The following is a 16478-nucleotide window of genomic DNA, read 5'->3' as shown; positions in this document are numbered from 1 at the left end:
ACTCGAGCGAGGGAATGAATGAATGAATATCATCTCTCTCACTTGCCAAGGTTGTATTTCTTCATTAGCTATTCCCAGGCTGTGTGTGTGTGAGCGTGAGTCCCAGAGGAGGTGGAGTAGATTAATTCTCATCAGAATGGAGAGGTGCTCAGGTGTGAATGGCAGCAGGCAGCTGGTGAGTTCACACCACACCACGCCTCCCTGTTTCTGTTTCCGTCGAGATGTCTGCAGGCACCGCTAGCACGCACACACACATTAACAATTACTGCCATTGGAGCTTAATTCAATCACAGCTGCTTTTGCCACTTTCCTGTAGCCTGTCTTTTCTTTTGTTACCGTTTGTAAACCCCCATCTTACCTTGCCCGCTCCCTCATTTATTTTCTTTCTCCTCTCACTCCTGTTCTCTTTGTTCTTCGCCCTCGGAAGGCACTGGAAACATATTTCCATGTACTTATCATTCCTTTGTTCTCATCAGGTTTTTATAGTGTTTAATTAACTCAGTCACACGACATACGCTGTGAAGTGAAGTTGATCGCCTATGATGTTTAATTTCGCCAAGCGTTCGCTGTGTATTGATTGCTTGTGGACAAATTCCTGACTCAAGGTATTCAAACCAAGAGCAATGCAATAAAGTGACACAGATATGCTAGAAAAATATGCCAGCAAATATGCTCACCAAAACTAGTTATACGCCTTTTTTTTTTTTTTTTTTCAGTCCCTAAGAAAAGTTTGCATACTTATTTCAGTCAAGTTCTCTAAACACGTTTTATTGCAGTAATAATGTATTGCTAAGCTAACAATGCAGTACTTATATAAACTGAAAACCCATACAATACATTTGTTTTGTGGATTGTCTTATTTAGAATAAGGTAAATAATTAGATTACTGATGTCCATGTAAATGCAGTCAGTGGGTACGTTTACATGGACGTCAGTGTTATATCGGGTCTCCACAACGGATAATAATTAGGATTAAGCCCTGGACGCCAGATCCCGTAAGAAAATATCAGTTTGTCCAGTAACAGAACAACTAGTCAACAGAGCTGTTGATACCCAAAATGAGTGTTTGACAGAAGACACTTGACTGTTAGTCAAGAAGTTGACCGAGAAAAGCCAGAGAAGAGCAGAAGCAGGAGACGACGTGATGATTGTAAAAAGTAACCGTAGTAATCTTAGTTGCGTATGTCTCAATGTTCAAACTTCATCTCACCAGCACAAATTCAACATGTACTGTTATACCAAAACTGCTTCACAGCAACATCCCATACATCTTGGGTCTCCATAAACCTATTCCCCCTTATCTATTTCTTGTTCATACAGACAGAACAGTTCATGAAACACCACAAGCAAGAGATTGAACAACAAGCGTAAATTAATAAGAAATATGAAATATAGAAACATAATGAATGAATGAATAAACATAATAAATGAATAAACAATTAAAAATAATCAAATGATAAAAATAATCAAGTAATAAATAATATAAATGACTAATGATTATAAAACGATTGTGTAAATAAATGATTCTAAATGAATTAAAAAAACATAAATTAAAACGCAACACACAATTTGCACGTTATTCAGTAATCTATTTATTTACCTTATTCTGAATAATACAATATTATGATTAAAGGGATAATTCACCTCAACATTTAAATTCTGTCATTAATTACTAACCCTCAAGTCATTCCAAACCCGTAAGACCTTCGTTCATCTTCAAACACAAATTAAGATATTTTTGATGAATTCTGAGAGCTCTCCGACCCTCCCATAGACAGCAAGGATCCTAACTCGACCAGAAACATAGCAAGGACATCTGTAAAATAATTCATGTGACATCAGTGGTTCAACCGTACTTTTATGAAGCTACGAGAATACTTTTTGTGCACAAAGAAAAAACAAAAATAATGACTTTATTCAACAATTCGTCTCCTCCGTGCCACCCTGTAGCGCTATTTGAGAGCATCACATACGTCAACAACGTATGCAACGTATGTACGCGAATGTTGTTTATGTTCAGATCAAAGCATAAACAACGTAAACAAATGTATCCGTGTACATACGTTGCATACGTACACGATTTTTAGGAGTCAAAATCATGTAATCTGGCACAGTGACTGTCGTAACCGATTAAAAAAATGTGGTCTGAACTGGGCTTTACATTAGATTTTCACTCCAGAATTTCATGCATCAACACACAGTTTGTCATGATGCCGCGTTATGTTTCATTTTTAATTTTACGAATGCTTCAAGTGCAGTTAATTATTTGTCATGCTATACGTGTAAACAGATGAAGGCGTAGTTAAAGCCATGCTCTTTTGTTTGCCGTCAAATGGTCGACCGCTGCCATTTGTGTGTCCTGTTGCAAAATGCGGCAAAGTCCTACATGACGGTAATAATGCGATTTAAGGTGCTTACATGTCTGCTCTTCGATATTGCGACTAAAATAGGAATACGTCTCAATTTGATTTGTGTTTACTTCGAGTATGACTTTAGCTGGATTAAGGAAATCAAAAATCTCTGTTTACATGTAAACGTACTGAGTGATAATGTGATCTCTCAATAATGTTCTGTAAGGGGAAGGTCTTTAAACTTGAATCAACATAAATATCATGTCTTCTGTTGTCGTCTTTATAAAGAACATCAAAAGTTGCGCAGCTCATATTGAGTTCTAACTGTCCAATCACTGTTATTTATTTCATACAAATAAATAAACAGCCAATATGTTAATACTGTAATATGCAATACTGTAATAATACTGTAATATGCATGCTAATAAGTAACTAGTTAAAAGTGAGAATTGGTCCCAATACTTAAGTCGACCGATAACCGATATTGACATATCTAATGAAGCTTTTATCTAACTTTTTTAAAAATTATTTAATTTAATTTATTTTTAGTTTTATTTGTGGGATGCCTCATAGTGGCAGAAAATTCCTTGTATGTTATGCATACCTGGCCAATAAATGTTGATGTTGATTGTAGTGAGGAAAAAAAGCCTTCATAGCAAAGCGGTCCATAGGTGTGCGTCGTTTATTTTTAACATCTCGTTACCTATAAAATCTTTCCTCTACAGACACGTGGCTTTGGTAACGACCGCATGCTTGTGGGTGCCGTCTGTTTATGTGTGTCTGTCTATTTTAAAGCATCTCTCTGTTAGCCCCACATTTTCTCGGCGGCCCATAAACGCGCCCCCTTAATGGCGGCCGGTCGGAGTGAAGGGAGACAAAAGCAATCATTCTTTTATGGGCAGAGATTATTCTGAGGTCAAAGGTTGTGCCCTGGGGGTTCTTTTAAAGTAAGTATGGAGCATTATTTCTCCCCATCCGGTCGTTACCGCCCTCGCTCGCCCCGACACGTAAATTGCATATTTGCGGAAGACCCCCCTGATCGCATTAATAAGTTTAAAGGGAGTTTTTACATTATGTGGGCTAAGCTATTAAAACCATTTGTTAGCTTTTTGCTTATGAAGACACGGCCGGCGGGGGGCGGCTCAGAGCGAGCGCTGCGAGTTGTTAAATCATACGACACAACAGCAGGATTAGCATGCAAACAACAACGCTTCTTCCCACTGAGAGCCGTTTCCAAATCGACCAGAGAAATTTAATTTTAGGTTTTTTTCAAATGAAGACTGTTGTTGTGTACGATATCTTAAAACACCTCCATTGCATCATCAGGGGCCACTTTCAACTGCAGAGGTTGCTAGGTTTTTTTTTTTTTTTTTCTTCTCTGGGTGGTTATTATGTGGTTTATTGGCAATTGACCCTTGGCTTTTACTCGTTCAAAATCAAAGAGTCACTAACATATTTATTTATTTATTGACCTATATTTAAATTTATATGGTGACTTGAATGGACTTATGTTTTTAATTGATATTTTTGGTGTCAGGGTGATGCAACTTTCCTGATGTCATAATCAAGAAAAAAATGAGAATGAGATATCAGACCTTTTTATGATATGGCGAGGTCAGTTCAGCTCAGTGTTATTTTTTTATTATTTATATACAAATGAAAATTTTATTGATTATTTAATTTATTTATTTTGATGTTGTAATATTAGTTTTATTTTTAGAAATATATCTATTTATTTACCAAATGGTAATTTCAGTGCTTCAATGCATTTCAGTTAGTTGCCAAGTTATTATATTTATATCATTTTATATCATTTTATTTTTAAATGTTAACTTTTGAAAGTAATGTTGTATACACTTACATATGAATTCAAATTGTAAGAAAATATTTTTTTTAATTAATTTTAAATTTTGTATTATTTTTATTACTTATTAAAAACATTTTTCAAAACCATTTGTAACCAACGTGAATACAGTGATTATTTTCTACTTTTTAAATGTGTTTTGTTTTGATTTATGGTTGTGTTTGGTTTTATTTATTTTCTTTTGATTTGGTTTTTGCTTTTGTTTTGTTTGTGTGTATTTTTTATGGTCTTGTTTTGGTTTCTCTTTTGTGGCATTGGTTGGGGATTTGTTTGGTTTTTATTTAGTTTTTTGATTGTTTTGTTTGTTTTTGGTTTGTTTTTTGTTTGTTTTGTTTTATGGATTATGAATGTTTTGGTTTTGTTTGGTTTGTCTTGGTTTTTGTCTTGTTTGTTTTGGTTTAATTTGACTTGGTTTAGTTTTGGTTTGGTTTGGTTTTATGGCTTTTGTTTTGCTTGTGGTTTTGATTCGAATAGATTTGGTTTATTTTTTATTCATATTTGTTTTGTTTTTGGTTCTATCTGTCTGTCTGTCTGTCTATATATATCTGTCCATCTGTCTGTCTGTCTGTCTGTCTGTCTGTCTATATATCTGTCCATCTGTCTGTCTGTCTGTCTGTCTGTCTATATATCTGTCCATCTATCTATCTGTCTGTCTGACTGTGTCTATCTGTCTGTATATCTATCTATCTGTCTGTCTGTCTGTCTGTCTGTCTATATATCTGTCCATCTGTCTGTCTGTCTATATATCTGTCCATCTATCTATCTGTCCATCTGTCTGTCTGACTGTGTGTCTATCTGTCTGTCTATCTATCTGTCTGTCTGTCTATATATCTGTCTATCTATCTGTCTGTCTATATATCTGTCCGTCTGTCTGTCTGTCTGTGTGTCTATCTATCTGTCTATCTATCTGTCTGTCTGTCTATATATCTGTCTATCTATCTGTCTGTCTATATATCTGTCCATCTATCTATCTGTCCATCTGTCTGTCTGACTGTGTGTCTATCTATCTGTCTATCTATCTGTCTGTCTGTCTATATATCTGTCCATCTATCTATCTGTCCATCTGTCTGTCTGACTGTGTGTCTATCTGTCTGTCTATCTATCTGTCTGTCTGTCTATATATCTGTCTATCTATCTGTCTGTCTGTCTATATATCTGTCCATCTGTCTGTCTGTCTGTGTGTCTATCTATCTGTCTATCTGTCTGTCTGTCTATATATCTGTCTATCTATCTGTCTGTCTATCTATCTGTCTGTCTGTCTGTCTATATATCTGTCTATCTATCTGTCTGTCTGTCTATATATCTGTCTATCTATCTGTCTGTCTGTCTATATATCTGTCTATCTATCTGTCTGTCTATATATCTGTCTATCTATCTGTCTGTCTGTCTGTCTGTCTATATATCTGTCTATCTATCTATCTGTCTGTCTGTCTATATATCTGTCTATCTATCTGTCTGTCTGTCTATATATCTGTCTATCTATCTGTCTGTCTATATATCTATCTGTCTGTCTGTCTGTCTATATATCTGTCTATCTATCTGTCTGTCTGTCTTTCTGTCTATATATCTGTCTATCTATCTGTCTGTCTGTCTGTCTATATATCTGTCTATCTATCTGTCTGTCTGTCTATATATCTGTCTATCTATCTGTCTGTCTGTCTATATTTCTGTCTATCTATCTATCTATCTGTATGTCTATCTATATATCTGTCTGTCTATCTGTCTGTCTGTCTATATATCTGTCTGTCTGTCTGTCTGTCTGTCTATATGTCTGTCTGTCTGTCTGTCTGTCTGTCTGTCTGTCTGTCTGTCTATATGTCTGTCTATCTGTCTGTCTGTCTATATATCTGTCTATCTATCTGTCTGTCTGTCTGTCTATATATCTGTCTGTCTGTCTGTCTGTCTGTCTATATGTCTATCTATCTGTCTGTCTGTCGGTCTATATATCTGTCTGTCTGTCTGTCTGTCTAATCTGCAGGTGAAATATAACTGTAATTGCACACTTTAATGTATCTTTTATGTCTGTGAAAGCAGAGGTTCTCAGCTGGTGGGTTGTGATACTAAATGCAAATAATAAAAGCAACCAGAATCCGTCATAGTCTGAACAGCACAGTAATTTGGTTTGTTGAAGCAAAGGTTGACTGTGATGTTAAGGAGCGGCAGGAGTGTAGGGTGTTCCTGGTTTTCGGGGTGATATCAGAGTCTCGCGGAGCCCATGGGATGCGTTATCTGCCGCTCACCAGCGATCACAGACATGTTCCTCTTCCATTACACGGTTTCAAACACAAGCGTGAAAGTCATAAAGTTTAATGGTGTTCTCTCACAGGTACAATCACTCCCTCTTTTTGACTCCACGCTTCATTAAGTCCCAGAGAGATCTGCGTGTGTGAGTGTGTGTGTGTGTGTGTGTGTCAGGCTCTGTGCCCATGACTGTGAGGTTGTCAGTCAGAGGTGGAGAGCAGATCTGTTTCCTCTGCAGAGGTTTCCAGAGAGTCGTGTTCTCCAGCAGGAGCTGAACTGCTCTCTTGGGTCCCGCGGCATCTTGTTGCCCTTTGGGCGTCTGAGCTGAGCTGAGTGTGTGTTTTATTGAGAGAGATCACGTTTGCTTGATCTGATCAGGCACTTGAGTGATTTTCTTTGCATTTGGTCCATTTGCAGTTTAACCTGTTATTGGATCGGCCCACAACTACACACTTTCAGAACCTTTAATTAGGTGATTTACCCTAGAATTGCTGATGATGATTTTCTCACCTGTTTTCTCAAGAAACCATTTCCCACATATTTTTAAGTGTCTCTCCACAGTCTTGCCATAGAAAGACGTTAAAAAGACCATAAATAAAAAAAAGAAAAAGAAACGCTTTAATTTATTAAACAAAATAATACTTTAAACAAACTTGAAAATATTTGGAACATTTAGAAAAGAGCACAAAACAAAAAGTTGAATAGTTTTAAATATTTAGAATTTTAAATATATGTTAAATTGTATTTATTTTTATTGTATATTTATAGTATTATAGTATATTATATTATATAACATATATTATATTACACACCTAAAACTAAAAAGTTAAAATATATTTTAAAATATTAAAATATACTGAATAGTATTAAATTTGAAATATTATGAAATTATTTGCAATTATGTATTTCTTGATTTACTATTTGTATCCATATTATATTATATTTTATTATATTAATAATTAAACATTGTTAATTAAATTCAAACACTTTAATTTACTAAACAAAATAATACTTTGAACAAATTTGAACATATTGTGTGGTATTTAGAAGAAAAAAAAATTATAGCTTTAAATATATTAAATATTAAAATTAATTATATTATATATAACACCCAAACTAAAAAAGCTCAAATATATTTTAAAATATATTGGATGGCTTTAAATATGAAACATTATTAAATGTACTTTATTTATTTTAACTATTTATTTCTTGTTTTTACTATTTATATCCTTACATTAAAAATTACAATTAAACACTAATTTAGTAAACAAAATAATACTTTGGACAAACGTACAAAAATTTTAAAAAACATTGAATAGCTTTAATTATATGAAATATTATAAAATATATATTAACTTTTTATTATATTATATTATTAATAAATACAACTACGTAAGTCCATGTCATGCTGTACAACAATCAGGCACAAGAACTTCTGCAGTTCATAGAAACAGAAAAGAAAACAAAAGAGAGAAACTGTTGTGCTTGGTCTTTGGTTCTCAGGGTCAGTTGTAACTAGAAGATGTGCTGTTCGTTGTTTGTTATGCCGTGTGTTTCTAATGGAAGCACATGTGTAACTGTGGCCTCTGCACGTTTCCTATGATCCTGTGCCTTTCCGCTGATGCACACGTCTTTCCACACAGAACCTGAAGAGAAATGTGAAGTGTACTTTTTTTAATGTCATAGAGAAGACTCATTAAAGCAGGGGCATAACAATTCTCCATTAATTTTCCAGCAACCAGTTTTTAATTAATAGTGCAGGCAGTATTAAATATGGAGTACACAAATTGCCTGTGGGCTTCGTAATTAATTCTAATGGAAGAAATTAAAAATTGGTGGGGTGGATTCAGATTATTCTGCTGTATGGCCGTGGTTTCAGGACCACTGGAGCGACTCTGTCAAAGAAAAGATCTTGCCTGGACTTTCCAGAAATCTTCGTCCTTTCTCTCGCCGATGGATGAACGTCCATCTGCCCAGAATGACCTTGGATTAGACTTGAAAGAATGTTTTTGTGCGTTTTTAAAATTCCATGAATCCCTAATTTAGCATGATTTGTTTACTCAACACTTTTTTTGTTTGTTTTGTGTTTGGTTTTATAGGTTTTGGATTGTTTTTTTTTTGTTTTGGTTGTAGTTTTGTTTGAGTTTTTTGTTTGGTTTGTTTTGGTTTTTATGAGGTTTGTTTGGTTTTTGTTTTTATGGGTTTGTTTTGTTTTGTGGTTTTGTTCAGTTTTATGGGTTTTGGTTTGATTTAGTTTTTTGTTTTGGTTTTTGCTTGTTGTTTATTTATTTTTTGTCATGTTTTATGGTTTTATGGGTTTGTTTTGTTGGTTTGTTTGGTTTTATGAATTTTGGTTTGATTTGTTTTGTTTTTTTGTAGTTTTGGTTTGTTGTGTTCATCTTGTTTTTGGATTTTATGGTTTTAGTTTTGTCTTGATTTGACTTGGTTTTTGTTTTGCTTGTGGTTTTGGTTTGCTTTTATGGTTTTGCTTTTTTTTGCGTTTTGATTAGTTTTTATAGATTTAGTTTGTTTTCGTTTGTTTGGTTTTATGAATTTTGGTTGAATTGTTTTTGGTTTTTGTTTTGTGGTTTTTGTTTGTGTTTTTTTTTTTGTGTTTTTTTTTTGTCTTGTCTCATGGTTTGTTTTTAGATTTTAGGGTTTTGGTTTGTCTTGGTTTGTTTTGTTTTTTTGTGGCTTTGGTTTGATTAGATTTGTTTTATTTTTGTTTTATTATGGCTCTTGTTTGGTTTTATGGATTTGTTTTGGCTTTTATAGTTTGGGTTTGGTTTTATAATTTGTTTTTATTTGGTTTGTTTGGATTTTTTGCCTTTGCTTTTTTGTTTTTGGCCAGATTGTTATTTTCATTCAATCTATCTCTATTGTTTCTCTCTCTGAAGGCCGTTGCACATCCTGGTGTGTAATGCAGCGGTTTGCACGCAGCCTTGGAATTTAACGGAGGACGGGCTGGAAACCACCTTTCAGATCTGTCATCTTGGCCATTTCCACTTGGTTCAGCTCCTGCAGGACGTCCTGCGGCTCTCCGCTCCGGCTCGGGTGGTGGTGGTTTCCTCAGAGTCTCACAGGTGAGACTTTTAAATATTTCCCATCATTCCTTCATTTAATCTCTGATGCATTCATGTAAAATCATCCATGTACTCTCAGTTGTCGCTTCACCAACAGTCTCTGTCACTCACGTCTCCAGATGGATTTATACTTTGTGTTGGGTAATGTACAGTATCTGTCAGCACATGCTAAATAGACCATATTAACCAGCTAAACCTTGATATCCTGGTTGAAAAATGGGCCACTTCTGTTCTCAGATTCATGTCAGTGGGAAAATGTGTGTATACTGTATGCAGTACAGATAGTATGCAAAAAAAAAAGAGCTAATATTTGGGGCCTACTGTTCATGTAACATGATTATTAAATGAAAGTGCTTTGAAGAACATTTTCGGCTCTGAGAGCGTGAGGGTCCATTAGATTAACAAGCCCCTTGTGTCATTGAGGGAACACAATCTCAATTCGCTCTGGCCAACAGTAAAATCACTTACTTGTTATCGCAGGAGCTCCTCCATTTAACTTTTACAGTTTATTTCCTTTCTTCTTTTTATTATCTTTCTCTGCTACTCCTGATAATTTTTGATCCTTACCTCCTCATCTCTATCACATCCACCGCCTTTAATATGTGGCCTTTTGAGCTCCAAGTCTGACCTCTGACCCAGGAAGAGATTATATTTCCCAAAGCCGCAAGAGCCGTTAAACCTTGACATGGCCGTGCGAGTGACAGAAAACGGCTCGGAGAGGGAGGGAAAGAATGAGGGGTTGGGGAAATTGAGGGTGGAAGAATAAAATGAAGTCAACGGGGACGTTTATCTGCGCTGTAGCACTGGGGCTTAAGTGACAGGACCGATAGGTGCTGGCATTTGCCTCCCGACTCCAAACAAGAGGACACTGATAGCGTGGACAGGAAACTCACCTCTGAAAACTCACACCAGATTCACGCCTTTATACTTCAGTCTCTTTAAAGCCGGATAGTGTAGTCATTAAATACCAGCCTGACCTGACCTTTTCATACCTCTGCTCTGAAAATAGACTATTTCCACCCCAGAATGCCTCTGCTGGGAAGACCGTATGGATTATCCCGGCCGTGAGGTGATGACAAAGTCAACGTGCAGAGTAATAGTGGGGATGGATATATAACAGCTCAACTGGGTAGCTCAGCCAAAAATACTAATAAAAATCATTCTGTCATTATTTACTTGCATTCATGTCATTCCAAACCTGGTTTTCATTCTTCACTGGAACATAAAAACCGTTTTAAACCGTGTTCAGTGTCACACAGCACTTGAAATTGAACGGGGATGTAGTATAATGAAATAAATACATACATGCGTACATACATAACAATAAGCTTCATGCAAAATATTTATGATTGTTGCATTTACCAAAATTATCATTGTGTTTCCCCCTTTTGAATGCAACAACATAGAATAGCCACATGGATATTCACGAATGATGTCATTTGTTCCCCCTCCATAGTAAATAATGACTTAAATTTTCACCCGTTTCATCTGAATACAGTGCACAGTCAGCTGGACCACTTAAAAAATAAATAAAATTAAGTAAAATATTTAAAAAAAAAAATTTATTTATATTTTATATTTAAATTATTATTTTTATTTTTGTTTAAAATAGCAATAAAATGGTCTCATATTCAAACTTGTCATATTGCTAAAGGTTTAACATAATTGTTTTTATGTGAAAAGTTAGAATGTGTGGGTGCACAAACGACAATAAGGGAAAATTTTTTTTTGTGAATAATGGACCATTTTTATCTAAACTTACTTGTATGTATTACTTTATTAATTTATTGATCTTGATAGACCCTGGCAATTTCATTCTTTGGGGAAAAAAGTGTTGATTTCATACTGGGTTTGGAAACAGGAGGATAAATAAGTGATATCAAAATGTTAATTTGTTTGGTGAACTATTCCTTTAATTAACTAGTTTCCCACTCCCACAGTTCACACCTTTAGTATTTGTACCGTTGCGATGCCCGCAGATGTTGTTGTTTACCCAAGCAGAGATGTAACGTGTCAAACAGCAACATGGGCCGCACTGAGCTTGTCATACAGCGAACGTGACGTTTTGATCGGTTGTTATGTAAAGTGCATAATTAAGGTAAATGTTGAATGTGATTGTGGGCTTTGATCCGCACTAGGGGGGGACCATTCATTTCACTCCAGTTTCTTGGGACTGTTTACACACACACACAAGGACATATTGAGAAAATACAACGTCTTGTGTTCAGGGGCCTTGTCAAACATCTGGCGTTTAACAGCTTAGTCAGAGCCAATTAAAGAACATCATGTCGTAGCTTTGATTTGCATTAAGTCAGACCTGGCCTGCCAAAGCTCATTTAGTTAATTTCTCCATCGGCTCACACTCTGGAGGTTATTCCCGCCTGTTAAACTTAGACTTGAGACTTTAGTTAGACTGTAGTCTGTGAGAAATCAATTTTGTCCATTTTTTCAAAATTTACTATTTACTGTTTTTAAAGCGATTGTTCGTCCCCAAATAAAAGTTCTGTTATCGTTTATTTACCTTCCAAATTTCAAACCTGTGTGACTTACTTTCTTCTGTGAACACAAAAGTAGATTTTAAAGGGGTCATATGATGCGATTTCAAGTTTTCCTTTCTCTTTGGAGAGTTACAAGCTGTTCGTGCATAGATAAGATCCCTGAAGTTGCAAAGACTAAAGTCTCAAAACCAAAGAGATATTCTTTATCAAAGTTAAGACTTGTCCACGCCCCCCTAAAACACCCCATTAAAACACCCCCCACATGTCTATGTCACGATGTTGAAATATTTGCATAATGCCGCCCAAATGTTCACGCAAAGAAAGGCGGCGTGGTTTCAGTAACCGCAGTAGTGTTGATGCAGCCATGACAGGGAGACGCTGTGTGTTTTTATGTGAAAGCAAAAGCACTTTATTTGGCCTTCCCAAAGTAGATGCAATTAGGAATCATTGGTTAAGATTTGTTTACAACACAACAGCACAACCCAAATGTTCGAATTTGTGCAACGCATTTTATGGAAGACAGTTTCGTGAACCTAGTAGAGTACAAGGCTGGCTGCACAAAGGCTATTTCAAAAAAAAAAAAAAAAGGGTAAATTCTAACTTTGCTATGACAATCTGGAGTTTCTGAATCAGCGACTGTAAGCATGTTTTGTTATTAGTTCAAGTATCTGCTATTGACTGTTCAAATGCGTTTTGTGCATAACGCGTCGTGTGTGTGTGTGAGTGGAACAGGGTCACATCACAGCGGAGTGTACAGCCCATCAGAAATCATAATCGCGGCTTGTGTACTGCAAATACATAGGAGCATCATCACTGTCTGTCAAGCAACTCTGTTCCCCTCTCGAGCTTGAACTGACAAAGCTAACTTGAAAGCTGAAGCTCACGATTATGGTAAGGGGCGTTACATTTCCGACACATGCCTCTGGTGTTCGGCCAATCACAATGCACTGGGTCAGCTGGCCAATCAGAGCAGACTGTGACTGTGTTTGTAAAAAAAGACGTGTTTGAGAGAGGCGGGGCATAGAGGACCTACAATAATGTACAGTATTTGAAAAATATATATATTTTTTTTACATTAAGCATGTCAACATATTCTGTTACACCAAATACACAAAATAATGATCTTTAAAATGGGGGGAAAGGGAAGTGGTGTGTGGCCAAGTATGGTGACCCATACTCAGAATTTGTGCTCTGCATTTAACCCATCCAAGTGTACACACAGTAGTGAACATACACCCGGAGCAGTGGGCAGCCAATGCTGTGGCGCCCGGGGAGCAGTTGGGGGTTTGGTGCCTTGCTCAAGGGTCTCACCTCAGCATCATATGACCCCTTTAAAGAGTGTTGGAAACCAAAAACAAAGACACAAAACTAGATTCCAAACAAGACACAAAATAAAATAAATAAACTAAACTAAACAAAAAAAAACACACATACAAAACCAAACAAGATGCCTACAGAAAAAAACACAAGCAAAAAAAAGCAAAACGGCACCAATCAAAACAAAACATAAAAACAACTACAAAACAAACACAAAACAGAGCAAAACACAACTCCAATAGAAAACAAAACGTGAAAGCCAACACAAAATAAAACAAAAATCAATAAATAAATATAAAATAAAATAACAAAAAACAACAACATAAATAAATAAAAATACAATACAAAACAAAAAAAACAACACAACAACAAAATAAAAAAAACAAAAAAACAGAAAAAAACACCAACACAAAACAAAACATAAAACAAAAAAAAATAAAAAACAACGCAAAACATAAATACGAACCAAACAAAACAAAAAAATAACACAATACAAAACACCAACACAAAAAAACCCCACAAAAATCACAGAAAACCGTAAATTTTAAAAAACAAAACAAAACACAAGACAAAATTAAAACACGAATCAAACAAATGTCAAAAAGAGACATTTCTCAAAATATCTTTAAGTGTGTCTTAATTTTTGATTTTAATACGAATTGCTCATTGTTTGTGAAGGTTCACAGATCTGGTGGACTCGTGTGGGAAGGTGGAGCTGAACCTGCTTTCACCTCCGCAGAAGGAGTACTGGTCAATGCTGGCCTACAACCGTGCCAAGCTCTGCAACATCCTCTTCTCCAACGAGCTGCACCGCCGCATGTCGCCCCACGGCGTCACCTGTAACGCACTGCATCCTGGGAACATAATGTACACCTCCATCCACCGCAGCTGGTGGCTCATGACCCTCCTCTTCACCTTCGCACGACCCTTCACCAAGTCTATGGTAAGAGCTCTTCCACTTGATTCAGTGCGACGAAGTTGAGTATGTTCACGAGTTTTGTTTTTAAGCAGCTACTTTAGCATCATAACTGAAATGGCAACCGATTTTGAACTTGCGTTCATATCAACAACACGTCACACAGTTAACTGTCTTCATGTGAATCATACGGTTGACTTGATATACAGCTATTTTGAGTGGAGTTTGATGTTAGTATGTTTCTATGCTAATGCTAAGCTAACACAACAAACTGAATTGTTGTTTACACAATGCAGTTTTTGAATTTAAAAGCATGAGATTCAGTGCAGTGGAATCGCAAAAACTTTATTTGCATTTTTTGAACGACGTGTGCAAGACGCAAGGCATTTGTCTAGAGCATGTTTACATCAAAAACAATGGTAAAGCAGCGCAGTAGAACGCAAAAATTTGTTCTTTTATGAATAGCCCCTAAGAAGCATAAAAATATGCTGGGTGTAATAGAACATTTCTAATTAAACATTTTTAATTTAAGTGTTTTTGATGACATTTTCTGGTATTGCATTAAATATATTATTATTAGGGATGCACCAAGATTAAAATTTTGCCTTATACCAATAAACTTGTTTATTTATTTATTTATTTTTAATACTATGGCCAATAGCCAATAAATGGCTTTTAAAATGATATACTATTTTGTCTAAATAGATTAAAAACTGAACTTAAAATAACAAACAAACAAATAAAAAATAATAAAAATCCAGTTGTTTTAAAAGTTACATTTTACAGTACAGTATGAAAAATCTCTGTCAATTTTGGGGTTATTTATCAATGGTGAAGGTTATGGAGTTTTTTGTACTTTTAAATAAATAAATCTAATATTGGCCGATAACCGATATGGTACCGATATATATTGCACATCTGTAATTATTGCATATATTTATAAATTGAATATATTCATTATAATTCTCTCAATTTAATTTCTTTCCACTGAGCTTGTCACAATGTTCTGGTATTTCCTTTCTGGATGAATACATGTGACGCTGCCTTACAATTTGGCCAAATATATCTTAAAGTGTAACTATGGTGCCTTTTGCAATGGCCTTCTCATTGGGAACCAGCTTGCTAGAGTGAAGAACGTCTTTCGCCTATATGACTGTTTTCCTCATTTCAAGTGACTTTTTTCAGGTACAGTGGTTGGTACTTGAATTTTTGTAGTCCAAGAAAGTTTCACTAGCATATTTTTGGGTTCTTTAGCAAGGATCGCCTGTAGTTAGCGCGTGTGTGTGTGTGCGTGTGTGTGTCACGCTGCCGTAGCGCTGCTCATATACTCTAGTGCCGCATAAATCAGGCGGGCAGCTCTTCCTGTAGGCAACACTCTCCCGTTTTAGCCCGAAGAGGTGAGTCACATGCACTTACAGAGACAAACTATAAAATTCAACATCCTCATAAATCATAAAGTATCTGCCTGTCTCGCACCTGAAGCATTTCCTTCCGCTTCTGATATGCTTTAGGCCACACAATGCATTTGATGTATTCTTTGTTTTAATTTTGGTTGAAAACTCTGAAGGCAGGTTTTGATGTATTGTTGAGTATTTCAGCCGAGCTGATTATGTATTAAAGAGATGGGTATGAATATGTCAGAAGTTTATGCACGTGGCCCAGTCGTAACTCAAAACTGCTCATTTCGCCAGCTGTCAGTCATGTTTGATGGACGTCGGTGTGGATCAAGGCTTTTCACCGCATGGGAAGTCTGCTGCTGTTTCTGAACTGTGATTTGTTCATTCGAGAGATTTTTTTTTCGTCTGTTGTCTGTTGATGAGACCTTGTTTAACACTTCATAGTTTCGAGCATTTAAAGACGAACCAACATGTTAGACATTTCTCGTTTCCTGAAGAAAATGCAGTGCTTGTAAGACCATGAGTTATGATTCAGATAGCACATTTTCCAGTAATATCATTCCTGATTTTTTTAATACATTTCACTCTATGGTTACATTTTTACAAGTGTATAGAAATGAAATATTAAATGAAATGAAATAAATAAATAAGAAAAAAATAGGAATGAAATTCACTGTGATAAATTAAGTTATTATTATTATTATTATTATTATTATATTACATTTTTAGTTTATTATTATTTCTTGATCTGTATAGTTTATTATTTCTGTTATAGTAATTTTTACAATAGATCTAGATATCTTATATATAT

At 35.6% G+C, this 16478-nt stretch overlaps 1 protein-coding gene across 1 annotated transcript in view; it reads left to right on the top strand.

Moving 5' to 3' along the window:
* The window catches only part of LOC306866713 (WW domain-containing oxidoreductase), a 246661-nt gene that overhangs the window by 63220 nt on the left and 166963 nt on the right, over positions 1-16478 (top strand). Inside the window, exons 7-8 of the mRNA XM_079411998.1 lie at positions 9354-9539; positions 14033-14297. Coding sequence (XP_079268124.1) covers positions 9354-9539; positions 14033-14297 — 451 coding nt within the window. The remainder of the gene's footprint in view (positions 1-9353; positions 9540-14032; positions 14298-16478) is intronic.

This window comes from Barbus barbus (genome assembly GCF_936440315.1).
Source record: "Barbus barbus genome assembly, chromosome: 48".
Classification (NCBI taxonomy): domain Eukaryota; kingdom Metazoa; phylum Chordata; class Actinopteri; order Cypriniformes; family Cyprinidae; genus Barbus; species Barbus barbus.
The sequence above is the reverse complement of the archived record's forward strand: the minus strand, read 5'-3'. Positions and strand labels throughout refer to the sequence as shown.